The 27,106-nt window shown below is 45.3% G+C and overlaps 3 protein-coding genes across 4 annotated transcripts; 2 read left to right on the forward strand and 1 right to left on the reverse strand.

Annotated features, from left to right (window-relative positions):
• Nucleotides 1-7,126: 7,126 nt before the first annotated feature.
• On the reverse strand, nt 7,127-8,382 carry LOC133906085 (putative B3 domain-containing protein Os04g0346900). The gene is made up of 3 exons (XM_062347863.1): nt 8,296-8,382; nt 7,478-8,080; nt 7,127-7,393 (listed from the first exon to the last, which is right to left on the reverse strand). The coding sequence occupies exons 1-3, from the start codon at nt 8,380-8,382 to the stop codon at nt 7,127-7,129; spliced, it is 957 nt and encodes a 318-aa protein (XP_062203847.1).
• A 1,593-nt stretch (nt 8,383-9,975) lies between these two features.
• On the forward strand, nt 9,976-12,662 carry LOC133905794 (cation/H(+) antiporter 28-like). The gene is made up of 3 exons (XM_062347560.1): nt 9,976-10,119; nt 10,222-11,265; nt 11,382-12,662. Exons 1-3 carry the CDS (start codon nt 9,976-9,978, stop codon nt 12,660-12,662), a joined length of 2,469 nt encoding a protein of 822 aa, XP_062203544.1.
• Nucleotides 12,663-13,810: 1,148 nt separating this feature from the next.
• Nucleotides 13,811-27,106, forward strand: LOC133905823 (carotenoid 9,10(9',10')-cleavage dioxygenase). Of its 2 annotated transcripts, XM_062347595.1 has the most exons (14): nt 13,812-14,202; nt 14,917-14,987; nt 15,345-15,359; nt 15,474-15,585; nt 16,222-16,321; nt 16,472-16,534; nt 17,364-17,474; nt 17,562-17,746; nt 17,910-18,048; nt 25,395-25,512; nt 25,593-25,694; nt 25,911-26,162; nt 26,466-26,577; nt 26,791-27,106. In XM_062347595.1, exons 1-14 carry the CDS (start codon nt 13,972-13,974, stop codon nt 26,821-26,823), a joined length of 1,644 nt encoding a protein of 547 aa, XP_062203579.1. In that variant the 5' UTR covers nt 13,812-13,971; the 3' UTR covers nt 26,824-27,106. The 2 variants fall into 2 exon arrangements, with proteins under 2 accessions (XP_062203581.1, XP_062203579.1); XM_062347597.1 differs by lacking the exon at nt 16,472-16,534 and having other exon boundaries at nt 13,811-14,202.

A 27,106-nucleotide genomic window follows, 5' to 3' on the forward strand; every position in this document is an offset into this window, starting at 1 on the left:
TACACGAGCATTTGAGGTTTGCTTGTTTTGATTTAGGGGGAACATAGGATCGATGGGTTCTAGCAATCTGGTAAAAAAAATTGTATTTTCAGACATTTATGTTTGATACCTGGCCACATGAGCTATTAAGGTTACCGTGGTTTGATTCAGGGAGATGATAAATTGATGGTTGCTACCGTCCACACATAGATGAGGTGCTAATCTTATGTTTGTTCTGTGTGAGTTTACGGTTTTGGTTGAAATTTTAGGAGCGTCAAGTATGAAAAATATACGCTTATCAGATTGTGCTTTCTTCCTTTTTATTTATGTGCCTCGATCTCGGCTTGACAGTTGTTCGATTGCAGTTTAGATGCGTATCGTCATGTTGCTCAACGGGTGAGTTGTTCGTATCATCATGTTGCTCAACGGATGCGTATCGTCATTTTTTAGGGGAGGCTTTTGGAGCACTCCATCTTATTAACAGCAACTATCAAGTTCTCAACAGCAAAGCTCCTAATAAGTTGAAAGTGATCCTTTGTGTGATATCAAGTGCATTATTGCAAGTTGTGGCTACAGATGCCACTATCATGCATGTGGTGTTTTCACTGTCCTCTGTATGATCTATGTGGTATTTTTCACTGCATTGATGTGATTGTGCCTAGACGTATTTGTTAATTACAGTGTATGGAAATGTACAATGATGTTTTTTTGGCCAAATGTGATAAGAAGCAAAAAAATCTGACCTTATTTAGCAAAGTACTCCCAACTGGTTAGTTATATTGTGACTTGTGATCAATATGAGTCATGCACAATGCGCTAACACAACAACATTCTAGTTATTATGTAGTCTAAATTTGGTGATTGTGCAGTTAATGATCACTAGATTTTAACTCGATTATTGTCATACATAGCATGAATTCTTAAAATGTAAATTCAATTGTTTTATTACTGTTTTCATAGAAGAATAACATGATTGATTATTTAATCTTGCATCATTTGTGTACATTGTATTGTTTGGATTGCCATGTAGTAATCCACTTGTGAAGATTGTTGAGTATGTCTGGTCTTTGGATGCACAACATGAGTATTGTTCGATCTTGAGCTGCTGTATCAGACGTCGAGGAGAGGACGACAAGCAAGAACATCTTGAAGACCTCACACCTAATCCATTCTCTCGGTATGTCCACTGCTTTTGTAAGTGTTTTTTTAGGGGTTTATAATCTTCTGTATGTAAAACGATTAAAACTATAGTTGGCCGATAGATTATTAATAATTCAGCAGTTGTTGAATCCAGAAAAATTGCAACTCTTTGTTTCAATTCAGTCTCATGAAGCTTTTGTTTGACACGAACAGAACAATTTGTTGTAGGCTGTGTTAATGAGAAGTACTGCACTTTGCAAATAAAATACAATTTTTGCAAGCACCTAAGAGAGTAGATCTAGACTCCTCCTTAAGGAGCTTCTTCTCGGTACTCTCAAGCCGACTGGCGACTTGAGCATGCACATTCCAAAGCTCGACAAGTTTAGCCATGACAATCAAACAACTCTCACACTCCTCAACATCAGATCTAGACCTAAACAATGCAAGTTCAGTAGACATAGACTCATACTTAGACCTAAGATCCTTCAACTTACGTACAACTTTCTTAAATAACATATCATGGCTAACAAGAGCATCATTCAAGGTATCAACTTGGATGGAAAGCTGGTTGTAGGAATGCAATACCTCGGAAGGATAAAGCTCGGAGTCGCTGCCATTGTCATTGTCATCCGCAATGAAGCATAGGCCGATGAAGTCTTTAGCCTTCTTCTTGCTCTTCACTTGGAGTTCCTCCTTCTCCGAGCTCTACTCCTCACTTGAAGAAGTGTTGATGTCACTGAGAGCCACCAAAAACGCCCTAGAAGCTGTCTTGGACACCTTCTTAGCCATCTTATCACAATTCTTCTTGAAGAAGGACCGCTTATTCTTCTTTTTGAGCTTGGGATAATCCACCTTGAAGTGAGTGGTTTCACCACTCAAAACAAGTGCTATAAGTTCTCCCGGTCGTTCAGTCATCACCAGATTGAATGGTGGGTGAGAAGTGGTAAACATCTTGCCATGCTAACAAGGAGCACAAACAAGGTTCTTCTCAAACTTGAGCTTGGGCAATACTCGGATTAAGCCTAGGGCGCTCAAACGAGTAAGCCAATCAAAACTTATGTGCCATAGTCTCTTATGTCACATACAAAGCTCAGAAGAAGGTTGAGCAAGTAAACACCAAGAAGAACCAGAAAACTCAGAAAAATCGGCTCCAAAAACTCTCCAAACTCGAGAAATCTTGTAAATCAAAGAGGTAGAAGAATCAAGAACTCGAGAAGTATCGCGCTTGAAGCACACTTCTAAGTCCTTATCTAACAACTGAAATACAGAAAGCAGGTTGTATCCCAGATGCTCAACCAAAGTCACATCTTTAAGAGTGAAACTCTCATTTACCTTTACAATCCCTTTGGCCTTCACTCTACCTTTCTGGTTATCCTCGAATATGATGTACTCGTGATGCTTCGTTAGGGTGAGGCTGGAGAACCATGATGAATCTCCAGTTATGTGGCGTGAACAACCAGAGTCGATGAGCCACTTGTTCTTCAGGCCTCCGTCTGCCACATACATATGAGAAGAATAGAAGGTGGATGCCTCAGTACTGGGGTTAGTTAAAAACCTAATACGAATCCAATATTGGGTCATCCGCCTTGAAGCAGAAACAGTAGGTGCATGCAACTCAACATCAACACGCTAGGAGCGGGTACCACGATAAGGAAAATGTGGTCCGCCAAAGCGCTGGGACTCAAAACCTCTTGCACATGGATCAAACCATATGAGTCATGGTAAAATCCATGTTGGATAACGCCTCTAGGAAAATATTGAAAAACGCTAGAGACTCATGGGTAGGAGCGAGGAAAAGTCACATGTACACCAACAGAAGGGTGGTACATGTCTCGGGTACTCCACTCCCACTCACGCCACTCATCTCTCCTATGACGAAAGTAAAACCCAACCAAATGACTCTTCCACTAACAATAGGTGCAATGGTAAAGTCTCTCATGAGATCGATTGCCGGTCACTCTATGCTCTCTCACATGGCCTCTCACCTTAGGTTGTGGAGCCTTTTTGGGCTGTGGTGCAGGTTTCTTCTTGATGGGTTATGGTATGGGTTTCTTCTTGATGGGAGGTGGTGTGGTATTGATTTTGGACTTCTCAGTATCTTGGGTAGTAGATGTGGTGAACATAGTCTTACTCTCCCTATTATACAACACCCTCTCAAAATCTAACCCAAGAGTCAAACTTGCCTTGTCAGCACACATCTTAGTCTTGGCCAAGATCAAATTTATTTTTTCTTTGCCCTCTGAGCACTTCTCAACTAGAGAAAAGAGGTATTCATTTTAAGTCAAAAGCTTCTGAAATTGTCCTCTAACCCAGCTGAGTTTGTCCTAAAAGATTATGTAAGTGGAACAGTTTGGTAGCACATCCTTTGAACACCTAGCACTCTCTAATCTAGTTTCTAACTCCTTAAGACGCATGTCTTTCAGTTCAACATCATTTGCAAGCAAAGGGTACTTCTTGCAAGCACCTAAGAGAGTATACATAGACTCCTCCTCAAGGAGCATCTTCTCGGCACTCTCAAATCGACTGATAACTTGAGCATGCATATTCCGAAGCTCGGCAAGTTCAGCCATGACAATTAAACAACTCTCACACTCCTCAACATCAGATCTAGACTTAAACAATGCAAGTTCAGTAGACACAAACTTATACTTAGGCCTAAGATCCTTCAACTCATGCACAGCTTTTTTAAGTAATATATCTTGGCTAACAAGAGCATCATTCAAGGTATCAACTTAGATGAAAAGCTGGTCGTAGGAATGCAATACATCGGAAGGATCAAGCTTGGGGTCGCTGTCGTTGTCATTGTCATCTGCCATGAAGCAGATGCTGATGAAGTCCTTGGCCTTCTTCTTGCTCTTCACTTACGGTTCGTTTGAAGAGGTATCGATGTTGCTGAGAGCCACTATAAACGCCCTAGAAGCTGTCTTGGCCGCCCTCTTATCCATCTTGTCACAGTTCTTCTTGAAGAAAGGCTTCTTGTTCTTCTTCTTGTGTTTTTTAGTCGTGGTCGATGTCCTCCTTCTTCTTGAGTTGGGACAATCTGCCTTGAAGTGAGTGGTTTCACCACTCAAAACAAGTGCGAGAACCCCCTCTTCTTTGGTCTCTTCTTTTGTTGTAGAAGCGAATGAACTTCTTCACAATAAGCGTAAGGTCCTCATCATCCAGTGCGTCCATCTGCTACTATGTGATAGAAACCAAGGAAGATAAAGCAAATCCACTCTGTGAAGTGTTAGTATAAGAAAAACTAGATTCAGCTTGATTGCCACTACAAGGTCTGGAAACCAATGCCATGTTCTGAGAGAGGGGGTTTTTGAGACTGATCTGAGATGTCTTGGCTATCTCGATGGACTTGAGTTTGCTTAAGAGTTCATCACAAGTTAATGTGTCATAACTTGGTGACTCTTCAATACTTGAGATCTTAACTTCCCATATGATATGGTCAAGAGCATAAAGAAGCTTGATCGCTCTCTCGTGGTCAGAATAGGGTAAAATACCAGTAGATCTAAGGTTGCTAACAATTCCATCAAAATGAGCAAATATAGCATTCAAAGACTCTACAGGGTTCTGTACGAACATCTGATATTCCTGGTTGTACGTGCTCTAGCGCCTGACCTTGATCTGGTTAGTGCGCTCATGAAAGACACTAAAAGTGGACCAGATCTCGCGAGCAATACAGAGATGTTGAACTCTATCAAACTCTACGACTCATGTTAGTGAACAATATATTGTGAGCCTTTGTTGTTGACCTCATATTATTCAATTTGGGCCGAAGAAGAACGAGCAACAAGAATCGCATAGTTGGAGTCCATAATCTCTCATATTGCACTTTCTTGGCTTAAGAGATAAGCCTCCATGTGCACCTTCCAATACAAAAAATCTCGACCATCGAAGAACAGAATTTCTCACTTCTCTCCATTGTCGCCCAAGGATCACAAAGTCGGACGAGGTCAATAAGTAATCAAACCGACTCTAATACTAATTGTAGGACTTAGAACGGTGACGAGAGGGGATTGAATAGACGTATTTTTTAAATTTCTTTCAAAATAGATGGCCTACTCATTTTTCACTCAACGCTCATCAAAACGCACAAGCGGAAGCAAATAGAGAGAAACAAGGAAAAGAAACAAAACTTGAAGAAGTCATGGCTCTCGTGGATAAAATATGAACCTTAGGTTTCATAGAGCACTAATTTATGAGTCATCATCACAAAGGCAAGCAACTTGCAAAGAAAAACTCGAAACAAAAGAAGATGATCACCGGGTGAAGAAACTCTTCAAGTTGATGACTTAGAGGCAAGAGAATATAAGACCCAAATTTATACTATTGTACATGTATTTTATGCCCTAGCAACAAGAAGAATCACTTCACAAAGCTGGAAAAACTACAGCTCAAAAAGAAGAAGAAAAAGATTCCCAGAGCCTTCCACTGAAGAAGAACACTACTTTAGACTCTCATCCCAGCCAGAGATAGCTTAACAGGTTCTAAACTCTCCCACCCGATAAAGGAGAAAACTTGTAAGGGAACCAATAGAGAGAAACTATGAGGGAATTCAAGCATATGTAAAAATATAAAATTTATTACTCAAAGAGGTCAACCTTATTTTAGGCGGATAAAAAAAATTCTCTAAAAAAATCTCACCATTAAATAGGCTAAGCACTCATCTTTCTCTCCTCTAAACTCTAACACTAGGCTCTAAATAGGTGGCACAAGGAGCTTAAGTGGCTGTTTCAAACTCTCTCATAGCTCTACTCCTCTATTTATAGGCCTAAGAAACTTGAATTCTAAGTTTCCTAGTTTGTTACCAAAATATCACTCTCTTGTAATACACTTCTACCTACCATCGAGAGTATTTTGGTACATTTCTTATTCCGTCCATCGAATAGCCGCAGCATCTTCACGACTTAGCTTCGTCTCAACACAAGCTTCGCGATTGTATCACATACTTCTCCAATCCTCCCACGCTTTTTAGGGTCAACTGTGAAACTATTTGCATGCTTATCAAAGTGTGACTCGTCACTTGCTTACACCTTAAGCAAGCGCTCTGATGTCGACACGTGTACTCTGTCTTGCGATTCTGACCGCCGGTAAGTCTCTCCCGTTCCCGATTCCTCAAGCCGCTTTGTCACTTGCACCGACATCCCTTTCGCTTGACTTTGTCAACACGCTGTGTTCATCCTTTGTTTTATACTTTGCTTGACCTCCACGTGTACCATTAAGATTACCCTTGACTCCGCCTAGCCTCCTTGATCGTCTGACACCAAGCACCCGCTTAGTCCCGATCATCCGTCGTCGACCGTCAAGTTGCATCAGTCACCTGCATACCATGAGACAAGCAAATATATTTTTCCTTTAGTATTGTTTTCATTTCCTCATTAGTACTTGTTTATAGACTGGACAGTCGGCTGGTAGTTCAGTACAGAAAAGCAGGAAATTGCATATTTTGAATAATAAACTTAAGATGTTCATCTCCAAGCTTAGCTCTCCAACTCCAATTCCAGTTAGTTTATAATCAAAATGCTCAAATCAAGCTCAAGCAATCCAAAACTTGATAAATAAAATTGACAATCTTATCAATCACTCATTACATATAAATCAAGATATATTTCAACTTAGTTTCTCAAACTGACAAAGTCTCTTATGCGCTCCCTGCTCTCAGCCGAGTGGGCCACCCAGCCCATTCACCAACTCAGCCGGCTGGAGGAGGGCTCAGGCAATGGCAACTACATCTCGGAGAGGTAGAGGTGGAGGCCGCGGCTCACCAGAGGGCCTCGCCAATAGCGGTGGTGCGATGGCTGCCGGAGGCAAAGCAGGTGAGGGGCAATTGAATTCCTACCTGGGATAGATTGGATGATGAGGGCCATTCGATCTAGATCCAACGTTTGCAAAATGTGACTCGGTAATCAGAGAAATTAATTAAATAGACACAGTTGAGTCGATCACCGAACAAAAAGATTGATCGACCATGTGACCTGTTAGCAAAATGTCATTCGTATATGCAGATGCACCGTCATGGAGTGCAAATGCCGCCTCTGCGAACTTGGACTCGAATGACGTCGGAGCCTTGGAGTGGCACGAAGACGCAGGCGTCGGAGAGGCTGAGCCGGCTGTCCTGCGCGAAGGCCGCCCAGCCAGCGCACATCATGCCGCCCTTGGCCGACACCTTCACGCTCACCGTCCATCGTCTCCGCTGATTTTCCTCGTCACCCGCCGCGCAGAGCTCAACGTCGCGCGACGCCGTCCAGCCCACGCGGTCGCAGAAGCTCTTGCTCAGGTCCTGCGGGCGTCGATCCCTTAAGTCAAATCGTGCGTTTCTTATCAACATAAGAATATATGATCAATTGTTTTACTAAAAAATTACCAAGAAGCGCAGCTGGTAAGGCCTCTCGATGCGCCGGCAGAGCGTCTCGTCATCAGGCTGCCAGCCACGGCCAGCCGACGCATCTTCTTCTCCTTCATTGCAGGAGGCGATGGTGCCCGTGCTGGGCCACCGCTTCGTCCTCTTGTTCCCGGTGCGCCGCGCTGATGCTGGTGGTGGCCGCCGTCGGCCGTTGCCCAACTCCATGTCCCCGGAGGTTCCTGTCGTCTCAGCCAAGTGCTGGTCTTCAATAGCCTTGTTCCCTAGTCCATCATCATCACAAGCAATGCTAGTGCCAATCATCCTGGCGTCCGCGGTATTCTTCTCACTGCGGGTGCGGGAGACATCGCTTTGGCAGCCGGAAGCGTCAAACGCGTCGACGCCGAAGTCAAGGCCGCCGCTGTGCTCGAAGACGAGCAGGTGCCCGGCGGAGATGCCGTTGGCGGAGACGAAGCCGCGCCACCCGCGGCCCTCGAAGGAAGTCCGGTGGTCCCCGTCTCGGTGGAGGTCGACGTCCCACGACCTCCCCGTGGGGTCGCGGAGCGTGGCGGCGGCGCGCCAGGGACGACACACGCCGAGTCCCGCCGCGAACTTGGGCGGGATGCGCTGCGATTAATAAATAGATTAATTATTAAGAGGCCCGCAATTGAATACAGTCAAGAATCAAAGCTGAGAGACGAACGAGTTGAAAATTTTGCATTGTATGCGATTGATCTGGTGCAACAGATGAAGTAGCATGCATGCGCATATCGATTGAAGCTGTAAACTTGGCATGTTAAGGATCGATCGAGGAGGAGGAGGAGGAGGAGGTAGGAACGTACCAAGCTAACCTCGAAGGAGCCGGGCAAGAGGACTTTGAAAAACTTGAGCCGGCGGCCCAGCGTGGTGGCGCCGCCGTGTGTGGCCATGGCCGCCGCCGCCGCCCGAGCTTAATAATTTGTTACTCCTCCTTAATTTATGCTTCTGTTGCGTTGTTTTCGTATTAATAAATAGGACTCGTAATGAGACTCGTGTTACCTAACCTAGGATTCCTTTCCCTCGGAGTTCACTCCTATTTCCTTCCCCAATCCAATTCAATCGTCCGTTGCATGCATGCATGCACCCCTGCTTTGACCTCCGCTCAACGCAGACCGATCGACCTCCATGGAGGCCTATGTGGGCCGACAAAACTTTCTCTCCTCAACTTTGCAACACACAGGACCCCATTTTTTTCTTCTTCTTTTCTTTTCAAAACGAACAAGATACACTAAATAAATGGGACATTCCCGGGGTCGTAGCGTCGTACCACCTCTATTATTCAAGAAAAAAGGACATCTATTGATGCAGTGTATCTACTACCTCTATTCCCATTTACTTATCAGGATATCGATACGATCTTTAGCAAGAACATTTGGCTATTACTTTTAATAATTATCTTTTAGTAAAAATTGATTAAAAAATAAATGATATTAAAGTATTTTTTATGATAAATTTATTATTATTATTTTTATGCACCAAATCCTAATAATTTTATGTATATTAGTGATCAAAATTTCTAAAATTTGATTGTACGTATTTTATGACGATATCTATTTAAGAAGAGAGTCGGTACTTGTATTATTGCAATACACTAAGAGGACCAAAATTTACAAAACGGTGCGTGACCCGGAATTTAAAATTACAACTCTTCACATTATTGTTGGTACACCTACACTATTTTTTCTAAGACCATATATGAGAGCTGCGTGTATTTTTTCGGTGCACCTACACTAGTTCATATAGGACATATGAGCAAATGATGATCAACTTCGAACATATTAATAAAGGTTGATCAAACTTAGGATATATAATCAAATTTCCCGTTGGTATTAGCCTCAAACTAACTAGAATAAAACAGACCTATTTCTCAATCGGTTCTAAAAGAAAACCAACTGGAAAAATAAAATAGCCCTTGACCATTGCCAACCCTATTCCCCACCTCTCTTCTCTGAGAAAATTGCACTTTTGACATCGAAAGGCATAGCGTCGACGTTTTGACCCCCGCCAACATCTGACTTGTGTTCAGCTGTATAGTGACGGCAAAAATGCATTTGCCTTCGATCGACGACGCTAGAGAGGACTGTGGATGGTTTCACGGTCTCAAGATTCAGCCGGCCTATGTTTAGCAGCAGGCAGCAGACTCCTGCATGCATGCAGAAAAAACTAGCACGCCCCCTGTTTTAGCTATATTTCAGCAAGAAAATAGAACAAGAAGCCAGATCGAGGAGAAAAGAAAAAACAAAAACACGGCAGGATAGAAACAAGGCCGCAAAATGCTCTCGGCCAGAGACGTACCAGCAGGGTCGTCCCTCTGTTTCCTTGTTCATCGCCGAAGGAATTCAATTCATTTCATCCATATCAACTTTCCCCAGCATTCTATCTTCCCTCCGATGTTATATCCTAAAAAATCGTGCGTAGGATTATTAATTGTAAGAGGAAATTAATCGCAAGGAGAATTTGATCCTCGTAGTATCTGGGTCGCAATGGATTGCTCCATGACAAGCAGCATCCTGTCGGCCAACTACAACACCATCCTGTTCGAGTTCGGTGTCATCCTCGTCACCAGCAAGATCCTCTACGCGCTGCTCCGCAACGTCTACCAGCCCCGCGTCTTCTCCGATCTCCTCGTGCGTGAGCGTGACGACGTCTCCTTCCTCTTCCTATACCTAGCATTGCGTCGTCATTCATTGATTGATTCCTTACCATGGCATGGCATGGCGCATTGGCAGCTCGGCATCGTTCTTGCTCAGTTCCGGGTTCTGTCCCTCACCAACGCCATCAACCTGGTCTTCGGCAAGATCGGCAGCTTCGTCTTCGCGCCCTACCTCTTCGCGCTCGGCGTCGAGATGGACCCCTGCACGCTGCTCGACTCCCCCTCCACCGACACCATCGTCGCCTACGCCGGCATCCTCTCCACCTCCGTCCTCGTCACGCTCTTCCACACCCCGCTCATGCAAGCCACCTCCGGCGTCGTCCACGAGCGCTCACTCCGCGCATTCTTCGGCCTCGCCGCTGTGCTCGCTAACACCGCCTCCCCCGTCCTCACACGTCTTGCCACCGACCTCAAGATCGCAAAGACCGCAGTCGGACGCCTCGCCGTCGGCTCCGGCCTCGCCTCCGACATGCTCACCACCATGCTCATCGCCGTCGGCAGCATGATCTGGCGCGACATGGGCGCCGAGGGCCCCGCCTCCGCTATCGTGCAACCGGTGCTCACCGCGGCCGTCCTCGTGGTGGTCATTGTGTCGGCGTTCGTGTCCAGAGCCATGGCTGAGTGGGTGGGCGGGCGCAACCCCGAGGGTCGGCGCATGCGCGGCTTCGACCTGTCGCTGGTGGCGCTCGCTGCGGCGGCCCTCTGCTGGCTGAGCTCGGCGCTGCACCTGGACGTGAACATGGCGGCGTTCCTAGTGGGGCTGACGTTCCCGAGCGAGGGTAGGGTGTCGCGGCTGCTGGTGAGCAAGATCAACTTCGTGCTCAGCTCCTTCGTGCTGCCGCTCTACGTCAGCCACGTCTGCCTCTCGCTGCGGCAGACGACGGATGACATCGAGGTGGCAGGGCTCACACGGACGGAGGGCTTCCGCGCCTACGTCATGGAGCTGCCCTTCCCTTGGTGGAAGGTCTTCTTCGTCACCGTCATGGGCACACTCGGCAAGCTCGTCGGCTGCGCCGCGGCGGGGTTGCTCAGGGGGCTGGGATGGCTGGAGGCGTTGGCTCTGGGCATGCTCCTCAACGTCAAGGGATACTTCCACATCTACTGCGCGCAGGCAGCCTTTGTGCGTTACATTTTGTCTCATCATCACTCTTTTTCTTTGTCGTCTCGTCTTGTTCATACACGCATCAATGATAATGCTTGGTGGCATGCTTGCATCATTGACGACAATGCCTGAAGGACGCTGGCATCATCACGGACAAGTCGTTCATGGCCATCATCTTCATGGTGGCGCTGAACGTGGCGGTGACGCCGATGGTGGGGATGGGGATCGCGTCGTGGGCGCGCAGAAGCGTGCAATGGAGGCTCATGGGGCTGCAGCACCACGACCCCTCCACAGAGCTGCGCCTAGTCGTGGGGTTGCATGGCCCGCAGGACGTGCCCACGCTCTCCTACCTCATGGAGGTTCTGCGATGGGGTGGTGGCGGCGGAGAGCTCACCGTCTACGCCGTCGACATGGTGCAGCTCACAGACCAGACGGCGGCGGCCATCGTCAAGGGCGGGGGCTTCGACGGCGTCACCGTCGTGGACGAGGAGGTGTCCGAGATGCGCAAGCTCATCGGCGAGGCGCTCGACGCGTACCAGGCGGAGTGCGGCAACGGTGTCAAGGTGCGCCGGCTGCTGGCGCTCTCATCCTTCCCAAACATGCACAGCGACATCTGCATCTGCGCCGAGGACGCGATGGCCGCGCTGGTGCTGCTCCCCTTCCACAAGGTGCAACGCCTGGACGGGAGCATGGACACGGGCCACTTCGGCTTTCGGCTCGTCAACCAGAAGGTGCTGCAGCTGGCGCCATGCTCGGTGGGTGTGGTGGTGGACCGCGGCCTCGGGAAGCACGCCCAGACCACCCTGGCTGCCTCCACCACCTCCTCGTCGGCGGACCAGAGTCAGAGCGCGGTGGTGGTGGTGTTCATTGGCGGCGCGGACGACCGCGAGGCGCTGACGCTGGCATCCCTGATGTCGAAGCACTCGGGCGTGCGGCTGACGGCGCTTCGCGTGGTGCAGAACGCGACGGCACAGGCGCGCGCCAAGGCGAGGACGAGCCTGTTCGAGACGAAGAGCCGGCGCAGCAGCATGCAGCCGGCGTCGGTGCTGGGGCAGGAGGAGGCGCAGATGCAGGTGGACGACAAGTTCTTCGCCGAGTTCTACCGCAAGCACGTGGCTGGGAGCAAGGGCGCCATCGGGTACCTGGAGAAGCACGTCGCCGACGGCGCGGAGTTGGTGGCCGTGCTGCGGGGGCTGCAGGCGGAGTACCGGCTCTTCATCGTGGGGCGCGGCAGGGACCGCAACTCGGTGTTGACGGAGGGGCTGGACGAGTGGGCGGAGTGCCTGGAGCTGGGCCCTGTCGGTGACATCCTGGCATCGTCGGACTTCTCCACCACCGCATCCGTGCTCATCGCGCAGCAGTACGACGCCAAGAGGCACTATAAGGTCATCGACGAGGAATTCATGCCCTTGTAGCAGCTATACTTGAGCGTAGCATATGCCCTTGAATGTGACGTAGCTGCATCGTACCTAGGTAATCAAATAATTAACAGGGAATACATTGAACGTCATGTTTCTCACAACCTCTAATTTAGACTTTTTCAGTCCCCTTAGCTTGGTTCCCAGATATTAGCTAAGACGTGTTAGAATTCAAGTGTTGAAACTTCATTAAGTTTAACAGTTAATACAAAACTATTTGGATCGGTTGCCATCCCAATCCCAACCTGAACCAGTCAACCTACATACCTTCTCCCTGACACTGTACTGTACGTACGATCTATTCTCGGAGGTGTTGTTGGTCGTTGGGAGCAGGGCCGGCCCTGCGGGTCAAATGGAGCGTCGTCTCGGGTCAAAACTTAGAGACCTAATATGTATATGTATACCGTGTGTAATAGTCTGAAAAAAACTGAAAAAATTAGATCTAGACGATTTATTTTTAATAATAAATTTTATTTTTAATTTCATTTTGGACCATCAAAATATCAAAACCGGATCTGGTTGGGAGACCAAAATTGGAGGAGGATGGGAGCCGTTGTTCTGGGTGAGCCTGTCGGGCGTACGTATAAGATGGATGCAGTCATATAAAATCCCATGCGGACATCCAATCGTGCCATTGGTTGAATCAAACAACTTGAGAGCTTGTATCTCTGTGTTTTGTTTGTAACCGTGAGGGAGGATAACGAACGAAACAAAAGCTTTCGATCGAGTGAATTCAGGGGATGTGCCCTTGACCGAGAGATGGGTCAACCCGTGCACATGCTGACGATGAAGTTGTTCGACGTGGTGGCCGCCTGAGCTGACGATGAGTTTTCCGGCAGAGTTGAGTGCCGTGGCCGTCTCGGGGTTGGAGTAGTCGTATTTATTTCAGTTAGGAGATTACCCCGTGTACTCCGTCTCCGTGGCCCGAAGCCTCCCGCGTCGATGTCGTCTTCTTCCTCTTTTTGTACGGATGTCTTGTGTGCGGAGGAGGCCTTGCTTCCACGCATCGGATGGCTGCGGTCAAGCGCCGTTACCGATGTAAGCCACAAATTCATTAATTACTACTCCCAGCAATGACATGTTTTTTTCCATTTCTTTTCTCGACGAGAAAAGGAAATCAATGCGTGGATGGATCAGCAGCAAGCGGCCGCGCATGTTGCCACATCCACACCATCGCACCGACGACACAAGGACTAGGGAGGAAGGGGACAAGTGCCGCACCTAGGCATCAACCGCTCAGAATCTCTTCCTCTCCTCGGCCTCGGCGCCTCCCCTCTCCGCCACTAGCAACCACTAATCTGCAGCCATGGGAGCGGAGGCGGACTCGGAGAAGCAGCAGAGTGGTCCTCCGGTGGTGCTGCCTGCGCCACAGCCGCGCAAGGGGGTGGCCTCCTGGGCGCTCGACCTGCTCGAGTCCGTCGCCGTGCGCCTCGGCCACGACAAGTCCAAGCCGCTCCATTGGCTCTCCGGCAATTTCTCCCCCGTCCGCGACGAGACCCCGCCTGCGCCCGACCTCCCCGTCCGCGGACACCTCCCCGTACGTACCTTTTTCTTGATTCTATTGTTTTGTATGATTCATCATCGGCCCCCTTCCTCCATCCGGCCATTCCCCCTCTCCCCAAAGCAGCTAATTTTACTATTCCCTCTCGGTGCTGGAGTGCCTTGCTTCTTGTGTGTGCTACTGTTGCCTGCCTGCAACTCACAACAGCCTCTTTCGCTGCATGTATCGCCAAAAATCTTTTTTTCTCTCTCACACAATTAACGATCAGGATTCCTGTCGTTCGCTCTTAAATTCACATCAGATTCTGCAGCCAGCTTATTCAGGACACTGTGCGCCCTTAGACTAGACCAAAGTCCAAACCTTTGACTCAGATTACACTACCAGTACATTGTTAGTCAACTATGAAACATTGGAGCACAACATTCCTTCTAGTTCACACTAGACTTTAAAGTCAACCGAGACATACCTTAAATTAATGCTTGGGGCCCTATCCCTTCTAATACTTACTCAGCAAAACGTGCACATTCTGTTTCGATTTTCCTTTTTGGATAACTTGTTCGGAACAGGGCAGGCTCCAATTTTATGGAACATTTATGATGAATTAAACCATGAAAATTGCTTGGGAATTCGGTTTCTTCGAGACAGTTCTCTTTTAGAAATACTAGCATTTTGCTTATCAAGTCATTTGCTATCTAGATTGTTCCCTTCTCATCTTTCGTCGTCATACTGTTTCTTTTTGCTCACCTACAGGAGTGCTTGAATGGAGAGTTTGTCAGGGTCGGGCCTAATCCCAAGTATCTCCCCGTCGCTGGGTATCACTGGTATTGACTCTTACTTGATGGCAGCTTCCCTTTGTCTTAGGGACATTGTTCTGGCCCCTGCTCCAGTTTCTTGTAAAAGGTTAAACGCCATTTTGTGGTTCCAATGGCATTTAACACAGATTGTTATATTCTTTCAATAGTATGACTAAAGCATAAGATTCACTAGCTTTATAAAATCCAAAAAAAATCATTCATAGATGTGCATTCGCGCATCTTTCTTGATGCACACATAAGCGTGTATCAACTTTTAATGCGGTTGTAGTTGTTTCTTTGTAATGCAAATGCCCATCCTCATTTTCCTATATTTAAGCGTCATATCTTTAATTGATCGCTTATTTTCCAATGTTGTTTATGCAGGTTTGATGGAGATGGGTATGTGATACATCCTGCTTGATTTGGAATACTATAGCTCTAGCTGTACATTTGTTTTCTCCAGCTGCATGATGCATAATCATGAGGTGATGACATCTTCCTTATGTCTTATAGAATGATTCATGCAATGCGTATTAAAGATGGCAAGGCTACCTATGTATCAAGATATGTGAGGACTGCTCGCCTCAAGCAAGAAGAGTATTTTGGTGGAGCAAAGTTTATGAAGGTAAGTTTGCTTGTTTGACTCAAAACCTGGATATGTTGTTAGTAACTAGTCATTTATCGCTGTAACACTTATCTCCATCTCCAGAGTGTGTCCTGTTTACCTAATTTTCGAGTGAAACATTTTTACTCGATACACTAAGATTCTCAATATAGAGCATGCATGTGTTTAACTTGATCCACCATTTTTGCTTGGGAGATATTTGTTACGAAATCAGCTTAGTTCTGTACTTCTGTTTAGCTAATTGGTGCTTCTTATCTGCCTGTGTTCGTGCCTGTTCGCACCTAGGGTTGGAATATGTTGATTTTTTTTGTTAATTTCCTCTGCTTATAACTTGCCATATCTACAATTCTACATGGAGACTTAGACTTACTTTGTGATGTCACCTTTGTTTCTTTGCTGCTACACTGACTGCATGTTTGGAGTTTGGACCCTAGTTTATTCTTGGTGATGGCATCAAATAGATAATAATATAATCAAATCATCTTTAGATTGTGCCATCTTACAATTCATGGATAACATTGATCCTAATAAGTACTAATTTGAAACCCTAACACTTAAGGGTTGGCCATCTACAAAATCATAGTACATGCATGTGATTATCCTCTCTCTCTCTCTCTCTCTCTCAATGTTTACCAGATTGGAGATTTGAAGGGATTTTTCGGATTGTTTATGGTCCAAATGCAACAACTTCGGAAGAAACTCAAAGTCTTGGATTTTACCTATGGATTTGGGACAGGTACCACTTTAGCTTATGCAGTGTCTGTTAAAATAGCATGTCTAACTAAGGGGCATATATCTATTTCTGCATGATGTATATCTACTTTTTTTTTCATGACCATTCAGTGGTAGTAGCAATTTGTTTGTCTGATTACTTTTTTTCCCCCAGCTAATACCGCACTTATATATCATCATGGTAAACTCATGGCCCTCTCAGAAGCTGATAAGCCCTGTAAGTGCTCAGCATGTTATCACATTCTTTTCTATGGACATGTGCATATGCCGTTGGGAAGGCAACAATATTGCTCCTTGTTAATGAATGTTTGGGAGCTAACATTTGTGTATAAAGAAAATCGGTGAAATTTTCTCCAAAATTGAGCAGTGCTGTTATCTTCTTGTGACTAGCAACAAAAACCAATAAAGAAATAATATGCTAAAACTTACATGGCAGTACAAAATATTTCCAAGTAATTTGGCATTATTTGGTGCACAATTATCGATATGAAAAGCATACCATTCAAAAAAAAAGAAGAATGACACATGAAACACAAATTCAACATGGAAAACCCAAATTAGAGAAAAGGAGCCCCATGTCTGCTCAGAGGCAAAGATCCACTATATAAGGTAAGCAGGGTATAATACATTGATTTATCTATCCCATGTGGCTATAGAAAACATGTTAAATGTTACAGTAGTACTTCAAGTTGAAAAAAAGATACAAATCTGAAAATGGCAACAATCTGTACCCAGTAAGGTCTGTGCCACCTTCTGTTCCCACAAACCATCCTTGTATAACAGGATTTGGATCCCAAAAAACATTTATCACAGTAAAAGGATGTCGTATTGTGTAAGACACCTATGACAGTGTGTTGTCCGGGATTGTTTTCATATAGGAGTACTGTCCACCATAGGAATCTTGACATTTTTCCCCATGGCAAATTCTGCTTGCATCTATGCAAGAACACATACGTATTCATGATAATTTTTACAGCTTATAGCAGCATGTTATCATCCACAAATCTCACACCCATTGCGGAACATTGTTCCATATTCATTTTCAGATGTTGTTAAGGTCCTTGAAGATGGAGACTTACAGACTCTTGGCTTGTTGGATTATGACAAAAGGTTGAAACATTCTTTCACTGCCCATCCAAAGGTTGATCCATTTACAGGTAAATTACGTTTACTCAATTCTATTCCTCGTTTTCCCTTTTGTTTTCTGACCATTGGGTTTAATGTTGTATTTACCCTTCTTTTAGATGAAATGTTCACCTTTGGATATTCGCATGAACCTCCTTACTGTACATACCGTGTGATTACCAAAGATGGAGCTATGCTTGATCCTGTGCCAATAACAATACCAGAATCTGTAATGATGCACGACTTTGCCATCACAGAGAATTATTCTATTTTCATGGACCTCCCCTTGTTGTTCCGACCAAAGGTGTGATATTTAGGCACAAAATATCTTTACACTTTTTCTGCACCGTTTATTTACATTTAGCTGACTGATGTCTTAGTTCAATATTTGTTTCATGGACTCTTGGTTTGTTGTTCAAACACCTCTTCATAACTTGATCCTTATTGTTTTCCATTCTTGTGTACAGGAAATGGTGAAGAATGGTGAGTTTATCTACAAGTTTGATTCTTCAAAGAAAGCTCGTTTTGGTATTCTCCCACGTTATGCAAAGGATGACAAACTCATCAGATGGTTTGAACTCCCTAATTGCTTCATATTCCATAATGGTACGGCATCCATAGTTTTCTGCTTGAACTCTTTTTTTTTTCTCATCGAACTGGCAGGAGAACTGTCCGTCATTATATTAAGAAGGAATAAAAGATAGGTTCACAGCCCACACAAAAACACACAACAAAAAACAAGCAAGAAAAAACCAAGGACCGACAGGTTCCTAAGAACTATAGAAAAAACTACATGTGCTAGTGCTTGACAGGATCACGACCACATCACGCAAGAAGCTGGGACAGGTCCTTCGCTCCTGCTGCAGTCCAGAGCGCCACCTCATCCCAGATGATGTGCTCCAGCCGTTGTACATCCGATGACGCCCCATAAAAAACACTCATTTTGATGTCTCCGAATGAACCAAGCCACAAGGATGATCAAAGAATTGAGGCCTCTCCGACGTTCCTTATTCACCATGGGGACAGTCTTCCGCCACCACTCACTGAAACAAATCATCCAGTGGCAGAGGGGAAACCTGAGGGAGCCCAACTCGGTTAAGAATGTCGAACCAGACTTGGTGGGAGAAGACACAGGAGGTGAGCAAGTGCTGAACTGTTTCTTCCTCATGATCATAGAGCGGACATCAAGCCGGGTGTGGCAAACCCCGACGGACCAATTGATCAGCTGTCCAGCAACAATTTTGAACAGCTAGCCAAAGGAAGAACTTGCACCTCAATGGTGCACAGGACTTCCCTAATCTTCTCCATGGTTCGAAGCCAACACTGCCTAGAAAGAACCTCTTGTAAGCTGACTGCGCAGAGTACTGTCCTGAGGCCGTGTGCACCCAGGTGTGGACACCCTGCACGCCCTCCTCAAGGACAATACCATCCACCAAATCCCACACTTGCAGGTACTCGATGATAGCCTGAACTAAAATTGCCCCCTTGGTATCTCTAATCCACTGTCAGTCCAGTAGTGCCTCAGCCACAGTACGTTTGTTAATGGACCGTTTACCGACCCCCTCCACCAGATTGGGCGCGAGCTCTGGCAAGGCTTTACCATGCAACCATCTATCTGTCCAAAACAAAGCGTGTTGTCCATCCCCGACCATGGAGGTGGTCGAGATAGAGAACATGGCCTTGACGTTGGTATTGATCTGTAGACTGAAAGAAGCCCATGGTTTGTCTCGTGTCTTTTGCAACTACAGCCACCTTATTCAGAGAGACCATGCTAGTGTGTCGAGATTATGAATGCCAAGACCTCCCAATTCAATTGGCCAGCAAACCTTACTACAGGCCACGGTGCAATGGCCACCGTTGACATTGGCCTTACCTTTCCACAAAAAGGCACGTATGATCTTGTCGATGGACTTGATTACCCATTTGGGTACGTCCAAGGCAATGAGATGATAACTTGGAATAGTTGTCAGGAGCACGAACAAGAATCAGCCTCCCAGCAAGTTGCGTTAGCGCAGCCTTCCACCCAGGCAGCTTGTCTACCAATTTGTCCAGTAGTGGCATCAACTGTGCCTTTGACAATTTCCTCACCGATAAAGGCAATCCAAGGTAGGAGCAAGGAAACTCCTTCAAGGCACATGGCAGGACCTCCTGAACCATTGCGAGATCATTCTCCTGATAATGAATGGGGGAGACCAAGCATTTTTCAATTGTGGTCCTCAACCTGGATACTTCTCCAAATAGCTCAAGAATCTCCTTGATCAGATTCAAGTCCGTCTCAGTCGGTTGCAGAAACAGAACAACATCGGCATATAAAGAGACCCGATGATTCAACGGTCATCGTGCCAAGGAGTGTAGAAGGCCTTCCTCACTATCACGATTGATCAACGCATTTAGCGCATCCATCATTAATATGAACATAGGGGACAACAGATCCCCCTAACGAAGACCCCGCTGATGCCTGACTGCCTCACCCAGCTCCCCGTTCAGGAGCACCTGAGTGGAGGCAGTGGATAGCAAACCGCATAGGATGGAGCGCCATCGCAAGCCAAACCCCAAGTGGGTGAGTGAGTAAATCCAACAGGAACGGCCATCCAACCGAATCAAATGTCTTAGATATGTCGAGTTTAAGCAAAATTCTTAGCTCATTCTGGTGATGAAGAAAATGCGCCGTTTGTTGCACAAGCAAGAACCAAGAAGTTATCCTGTATACAACAGCCTCGGATGAAGACGCTCTGATTCGTCGACACCATCAACGGTAACGTTGGCGCGAGATGGTTGGCCAGAATCTTAGCCACTAGCTTCGCAAAGCTATGTATAACTGATGGTCCGGTAGTCCCGGACCTAGATTGCATCAGCCTGTTTGGCAAGAAGCGTGAGAAAGGACGAGTTGAGCATCCCAAGCTTCCTAGTATCCCCATTATGCACCACGTTCAGAGCCACCATAATATCTTGTTTGATAATGGGCAAACAGCTGCGATAGAAACATCCTGTGAAACCATTGGGCCCGGGGGCCTTATCATGCGGCAATTGCTTTATGGTTGCCCATATCTCATCTTCAGAGAAAGGATCTTCAAGGGCGTCGAGGTCATGGTTTGGTAATTGCAGCGCCTGAAGGTCCAAAGTGCATGACCGGTCATTGGCTGTACCAAGCAACTGTGAGTAAAACTCATAAACTGCTTGCTGCTTGTCCTCCTGGCTCGTGTACAAATTGTCCTCCAACCTGTAGCTTCCCTATGAGGTTCTTTCTCTTCCGGTGCCTTGCGTGGACATGAAAAAAGAGGTGTTTGTGTCTCCCTCTTTAAGCCAGCTGATCCTTGACCTGAGACAAACGATGGTTCACTTGAGAGAAGCTAAACCCAGGCAGCGATTTTTTAGATTACGGCGCAGCCAGACTTCCTCATCAGAGAGCGAGTGAGAGTCTTGAGCGATCTCAAGTCGGTGAATAATTTCCTTAGTCATGAGAAGCTGTTGTTTGATGTTTCCAATTTTGCGCTGTCCCCAACCCTGCAAAGCCTTGCTTAGGCACTGCAATTTGACAGCAAATCTTTCCAATGGGTAGCCAGCCGAGACAGGGGCCGACCAGGCCTGCATGGTAGCCTCCTGAAATCCATCGAGGTGAGTCCAAAAACTCTCAAAATGGAAGCGACGTTTGTCCCTCGGTATAACACCCCAGGGTCACCAGAATCCTGGGATATCACTAAACTACGCAACCTACAACTAGCCATAAAAAAAATAGCAGCATCTCCTCTATGAAAAAAAACATCGCGGAAGCATTAACATAGATAAACAAGATATGCGGATTCTCACAATAACGGATAGAAACATCCTAACATGAACCAAAAGGAAAAAATTAAGTTTAACTTCACCATCACACTTTAAACTTTAAACGTACGACTCTAAGGACTAAACTTTATTTATTATTACAGCACAATGATAAAAAAAAAATATAGGCATGAAGTGCAAAACGTGCTGCTACATTCTCATCCCTTCACGACATGCATCAAATACCTGGAAGGAGTAATGCAATGGTGAGATATAAAATCCCAGCAAGCAAACTTGTTTTGACAAGTTATTTAAACCACAAGTTGATTAAGCATCGATTTAATACAGTTTTCTCAAGACATAAGACATGTTAGGATAGTATTAACAACATTAAAGAATAACTTCAAATAAAGATCACAACCACATGTGTAACTTCATATCCACAATAACATATAAATGTTATTAATTTCCAAGAATGCATATGAATGCAATGATATGTCTTCTTTTACATCGCACCCCTCCTCGGGCAACGTACGATGTGTACTAGTACAGTCGTGATCTTTACGACATAACTTTCAATACATATGCAAATGCAAGTGCACATAGTAGAAATATGCTGCAATTGCATTAAAGTATACTACCAATAATACTTCAACTTCATCCTCAAGTCAAATAACAATATAACTCACAAGAATTGTAGCAACGTAAGGATAGATATAAGTCAATGATTAAACATGTTTAAACCTAAAGCATAACGTAAAGTTCAGATCACAGTTAAATTGACATGGTTCTGAAATAAAGGTGTAGGTGATGAAAATAACAAGTCAAAACGGTAGCAACAACATAGCTACGTTTACTTGCTTTCTATCGACGATAATAGCCTACTTCAAGTGTGAGACGAAGAACCACCACCTAAACATAACCATAACTCAGCACCAATACTCCTCATAACATGCAAATACATAAAACAAAGCGCTCCTACGTCCGAAACCCTCAATCAAGACATAACGACCAAAAACAGCACACACGCAATAGTTTGACAGGAGCAGCAGTACTTATCTTTTTCGTAACTATTTTTCTACCACAGATATAATAGCAAATGAATACATTTTCGGAAACTACAGAACAAGGGCTACAACTTTCGTTGAGACGACACAATTTTCTCGTGCCTCTAAGATCTCCTAAATGACATAACAAAACAGCTCTAGAAACATGTCGTCAATTTCAGACAGCAGCCACCCAAACTTGTTTATCTCCAGAAATACGCAACGAAAAATTCTAAAATTTTGTGGACATGTAGATCATAACACAAGCTTCAACTTTTGTATCATTTGGATTTACATAAAACATCTCTAACAAGGCCTAATCAAGTTCTGAATTTCGACAACGAAATCTGTCAACCATTAATTGCAGAAAAGTTCAGAACAGCGTAACTAGAGCTACAACTAATGAAAAAATTGCATTGTTCACACCATTGGAAAGCTTAATAAATCCTCTACAACCTTCTAGCATTCTGAACAATTGGCTCGGCAACTAAGATGCTCAAAAACAGAATAGATCTAACACTGACAGAAATTCGACAGAGGTACAACAGTCAGATTCAGACAGCAATATCTCCTAAACCACATGACCAAAAATTCTGAAATTTCACTGGTAGCTAGGTTTCGACGTTAGCTACAACTTTCTAGTTGATCACTTCCACAGGAAAAATCATCTAGGTCACCGAAACATCAAGAACACGCACACTGCTCAATCTGCCTGCGCGCAGAACACTCAGTTCGACCCCAAACCACAAATTTCCCTAACCAAAACCTCTCAAACCAAGATCTACCGGCCATAATCATCAACCAAAACATAAAGAACAGCAGGGGAATTGTTACCTTAGGACACCACAGCAAGAAAACCCCAAAATCCCCTAGCTCCAAACCTCCTCTTCCCCTCTTCTCCTTGCTTTCCTTGCTGCCCTTCCCTTCCCCTTCTTCTCCTCTTCCTTTCTCTTCTCTCTACTGCACAAGAGCAACAGCAGGGGGTGGCGGCATAGAAGAGGGACGGCTAGGGTTTGACGGGGTGGAGGGGGAAAAGAGGGGGGGGGGGCGCATGGGCCTTTGGGGGAGGGGTTAGGCTAACCGGCCCAAGCCCAGGTTGGCTCAGCCCACTCTCATGGTTAAAGCTTTTCTATTTTAAAAGAAATGCACTGCTGCAATTTGCCTCACTTTCTTCTCTTTTCTTTCCCGGCGAGAGCGATTCAATACCCAAAAAACCCGGAAACGGCGATTTCCAATTTCCTTCCAAAATTTTAGGGCATTACACTCGGATTATCCTTTAGACCAAGGATCAGTGGGCAATGATCAGATACGCCTGTGGTCGAACTCTGCAAGAGGCAGTCCGGGAAGATGTTTTCCAAATCCGCCGTGCAAAATGCCCAACCCAGCCTGACCAAAGTTGGTGATGCCCTTTCGTTCGACCATGTAAATTTGTGGCCAACAAGTGTAATTTCCTTTAACTCAATCTCATTCAGGTGTCTGCGAAACCGCCCCATCATCGCACGATCGACATTCACATTGTTTTTGTCCTCAGACCTGTATATTAGGTAGAAGTCTCCTGCAATGGCCCACGGATCAGCACAATGTAGCCGGACAACCCTATTCTCATCAAGAAATAGGATCTTCTCGGCATCCGATTGAGTTCTGCGAACAGGACGGAGAGGGAGTATGTGTCTGTATGTGTCGCCACCACCTGATATACATTGCTCTTCCATGCGATAAGAATTCCACCTCTTGTGCCCTCCGTTGGTAAGTGGTGCCAACCATCAAAGTCAGCACCCAACATAGAAAGGAGCCTACGGCGGGAGGTTATTCCACGCCATGTTAGCCTTGATAGAAGAAATGACATCATGCACTGAATCACGCCGCGTCACCTTGTTAAGCCTGCGAACGTTCCACACGAGTATATGAGATCCAGACATTGAAAAAACACCAAGAACGACCAAATCTCGACATTCAGGCAGACCTGAACGAGGCGCACTCGGCCTCTCCTACTTGGCCCTCTTCAGGGACTGTCCAGCCAAAAATTGCCGTCAAAGCAGCAATATGAGCACGTGATAGGAGATTGTCAAAGAGTTTAGCATAATCATCTTGAGCCACCTGATCCACCAGCACGTGCTCCTGTACCAAGCCCAGACAGCGTATAACCATTGTTGAAGGAGACTGTGATGAGGAAGAAGACCGGCGCTTAGCCGTAGCAATCCTGGCGCTTAGCCTTGGCGAGGTGTCTGGCGGGGGATTCTTCAAGCACCGTTTCCGAATTTGAGGCCGTGGCAGCAGCCCATTCACCGGAATGGACATCCGGGAGATGAAAATGACGTGGGCTGGTGTAGTCGGTGATGGTTGAGGCTGTGGCCCACCTTCTCGTAGGGCTGCATCTCCAGAAGGCAGATCAGCCCCCCGAGGCCCACTCCTTCGGTAGTAAGCGATCCTGCAAACCTTGGTGGTGAGGAACACCCGTGTCCGACATCCCCTAGCAAGAAAGGCCAGGAGTGACCACCGGCCCAGCGGGGCCTGTAGAACTTCTCAAGGTCACCTGGCTTGAGGCTGCGGTCGACACGGAGTTGAGGACCAGCTCAACGGATCTGCTTGAACTCTTAATGTACGGCCTTTTTACATTCTTCTTGAACCCTGTTTTCTTTATTGAGAACTTGTGTTGCTATCTTCAGAAGCTTCTCATAGCAGTATGTCAGTATCCCTTGTTATTGTCTTAGTGAAGCTTCTTGGCACCCCCCCCCCCCCAAGTGCCAAGGGGTGCAGAAATGCAAATGTAATTAACCTGTTCATGAGTATGGACTTGGTGTAACAGAATGTCAAAGGTTCGCAGAGCATAGCTTTTAGTTTGCTTGTTCTATGACTACACCTTTTCACTTGGGCTATCTAAAGAGGCAAATCTTTGTTAGCAGTATGAGAATAAAAAAACCAGAAAAAAATAACTGGAAGAAGGAAAAGGAACATACTTAGGTGAATGAATCAGCATCATCTATTTGAGACATAATGATGAAAGATCAACACGAAAACAATCATATGACAGTATGAAGACAGAGCCAAAGCTAGAGCCGTTTCCTGTTACTCTGCTAGACTATACAGTTCCATGCATTGCACTTTCTTATGTGAGCTGATCTTTAGAAATATGTCTTGTCACAGCTAATGCTTGGGAAGAGGGTGACGAAGTTATTCTGATTACCTGCCGCCTTGAGAATCCAGATTTGGACAAGGTGAATGGATACCAAAGTGACAAGCTTGAGAACTTCGGGAATGAGCTGTATATACCTGCAATCTCAATCTTAATTTTAGTTTCCAGTATTGCAATGCTTTTCGTCCTTGTAATGTTGAATTTTTTAGGTACGAGATGAGATTCAACATGAAAACTGGTGCTGCTTCACAGAAGCAACTGTCTGTTTCTGCTGTAGATTTTCCTCGAATTAATGAGAGCTATACTGGAAGGTACTCCTATTGGAATTTTTTCATTGTCAGCAATGATTCTTTTGTAGGATGGGCAACATGCTTGTTATCAGTTGCATTATTTTTTATTTCATTTTCTTCTGTGGTGGCAATAATATCAAGCACCATCAACTCAGGAGTCAGGATCGTTAAGAAAATCTGATTACATGTTTCCTGAAGCTCTCAAAACGTTCTAATTTGCTACTTTGTTGAAAACAGAAAGCAGCGGTATGTGTACTGCACTATACTTGACAGCATTGCAAAGGTGACTGGCATCATAAAGTTTGATCTACACGCTGAACCAGAGAGCGGTAAGAAAGAACTTGAAGTGGGAGGAAATGTAAAAGGCATATATGACTTGGGACCTGGTAGATTCGGTTCAGAGGCAATTTTTGTCCCCAAGCAGCCAGGCGTATCTGGAGAAGAAGATGATGGTTATTTGATATTCTTTGTGCATGACGAAAATACAGGGTACGCCTTTCCCTTTACGCTTATATGTTACTCCTCATAGAAAGCTGAAATTTCTTTGTCTTTGTGTTTGAGTTGCGTGTGTGCGCTTTTGTTCTTGGTCCGCTTTGGACTTTGCCCCTCTTAATATAATGATGTGTAGTTCTCTTGCGCGTTCGAGTTTTTTTCTATTTATAGAAAGCTGAAATGTCTTAGACACAATGCTTTTGATTTCAACAACTTAACATACTGAGTATACACGCCCTTTAATCTTTAGATTTTGTAAGCGCATTGCCACTTCATTTGACATGTGTCTGCTGGAGTTAGGAAATCTGAAGTAAATGTGATCGATGCAAAGACAATGTCTGCTGAGCCAGTTGCAGTGGTTGAGCTTCCAAACAGGGTTCCTTACGGATTCCATGCCTTCTTTGTGAATGAGGTAATAACAACTTTGGCGCGGTTGTTGTGTTGTTGCATTTGTGAAATATATATAGTTACTTGTTGTTGGCAGCTATTCTGTCTTATTATGCTACAGCATCTGGTTACATTCAGAAATGTAGTTGATATACTTACAACTACAGCGAAGATATATAAGCTTTGCTTATGGTTTCACTGACATTTGAACGAGAGCCTCACTTGTGTTTGGCAACAGGAACAACTGGTGCAGCAAGTAGAGGGACAGTGAAGATAGCAGCAGGTTCTGCGCACGCCAGTACGGTACTAGAGGAAAAAATAGGTATATTCATACTATACAGGAGATAAACTCTGAAATTATTATGCACTTACTTATTTGGTAAATGCAGTTGAGCTAGGCTCACACGAGTGTATTCCACTATATTTTATTACCTCCAAGTGATAGTGATGTACACCGCAGCGCATACAGAGTTATATGTGTGTGTGTGGGCAAAAATACGATTTTGTATAATATACGTGACCGTATTTACTGAAATGGATAACTATTTTCTATA

The sequence above is a fragment of the Phragmites australis genome, chromosome 23 (assembly GCF_958298935.1).
Source record: "Phragmites australis chromosome 23, lpPhrAust1.1, whole genome shotgun sequence".
NCBI classification, from domain to species: domain Eukaryota; kingdom Viridiplantae; phylum Streptophyta; class Magnoliopsida; order Poales; family Poaceae; genus Phragmites; species Phragmites australis.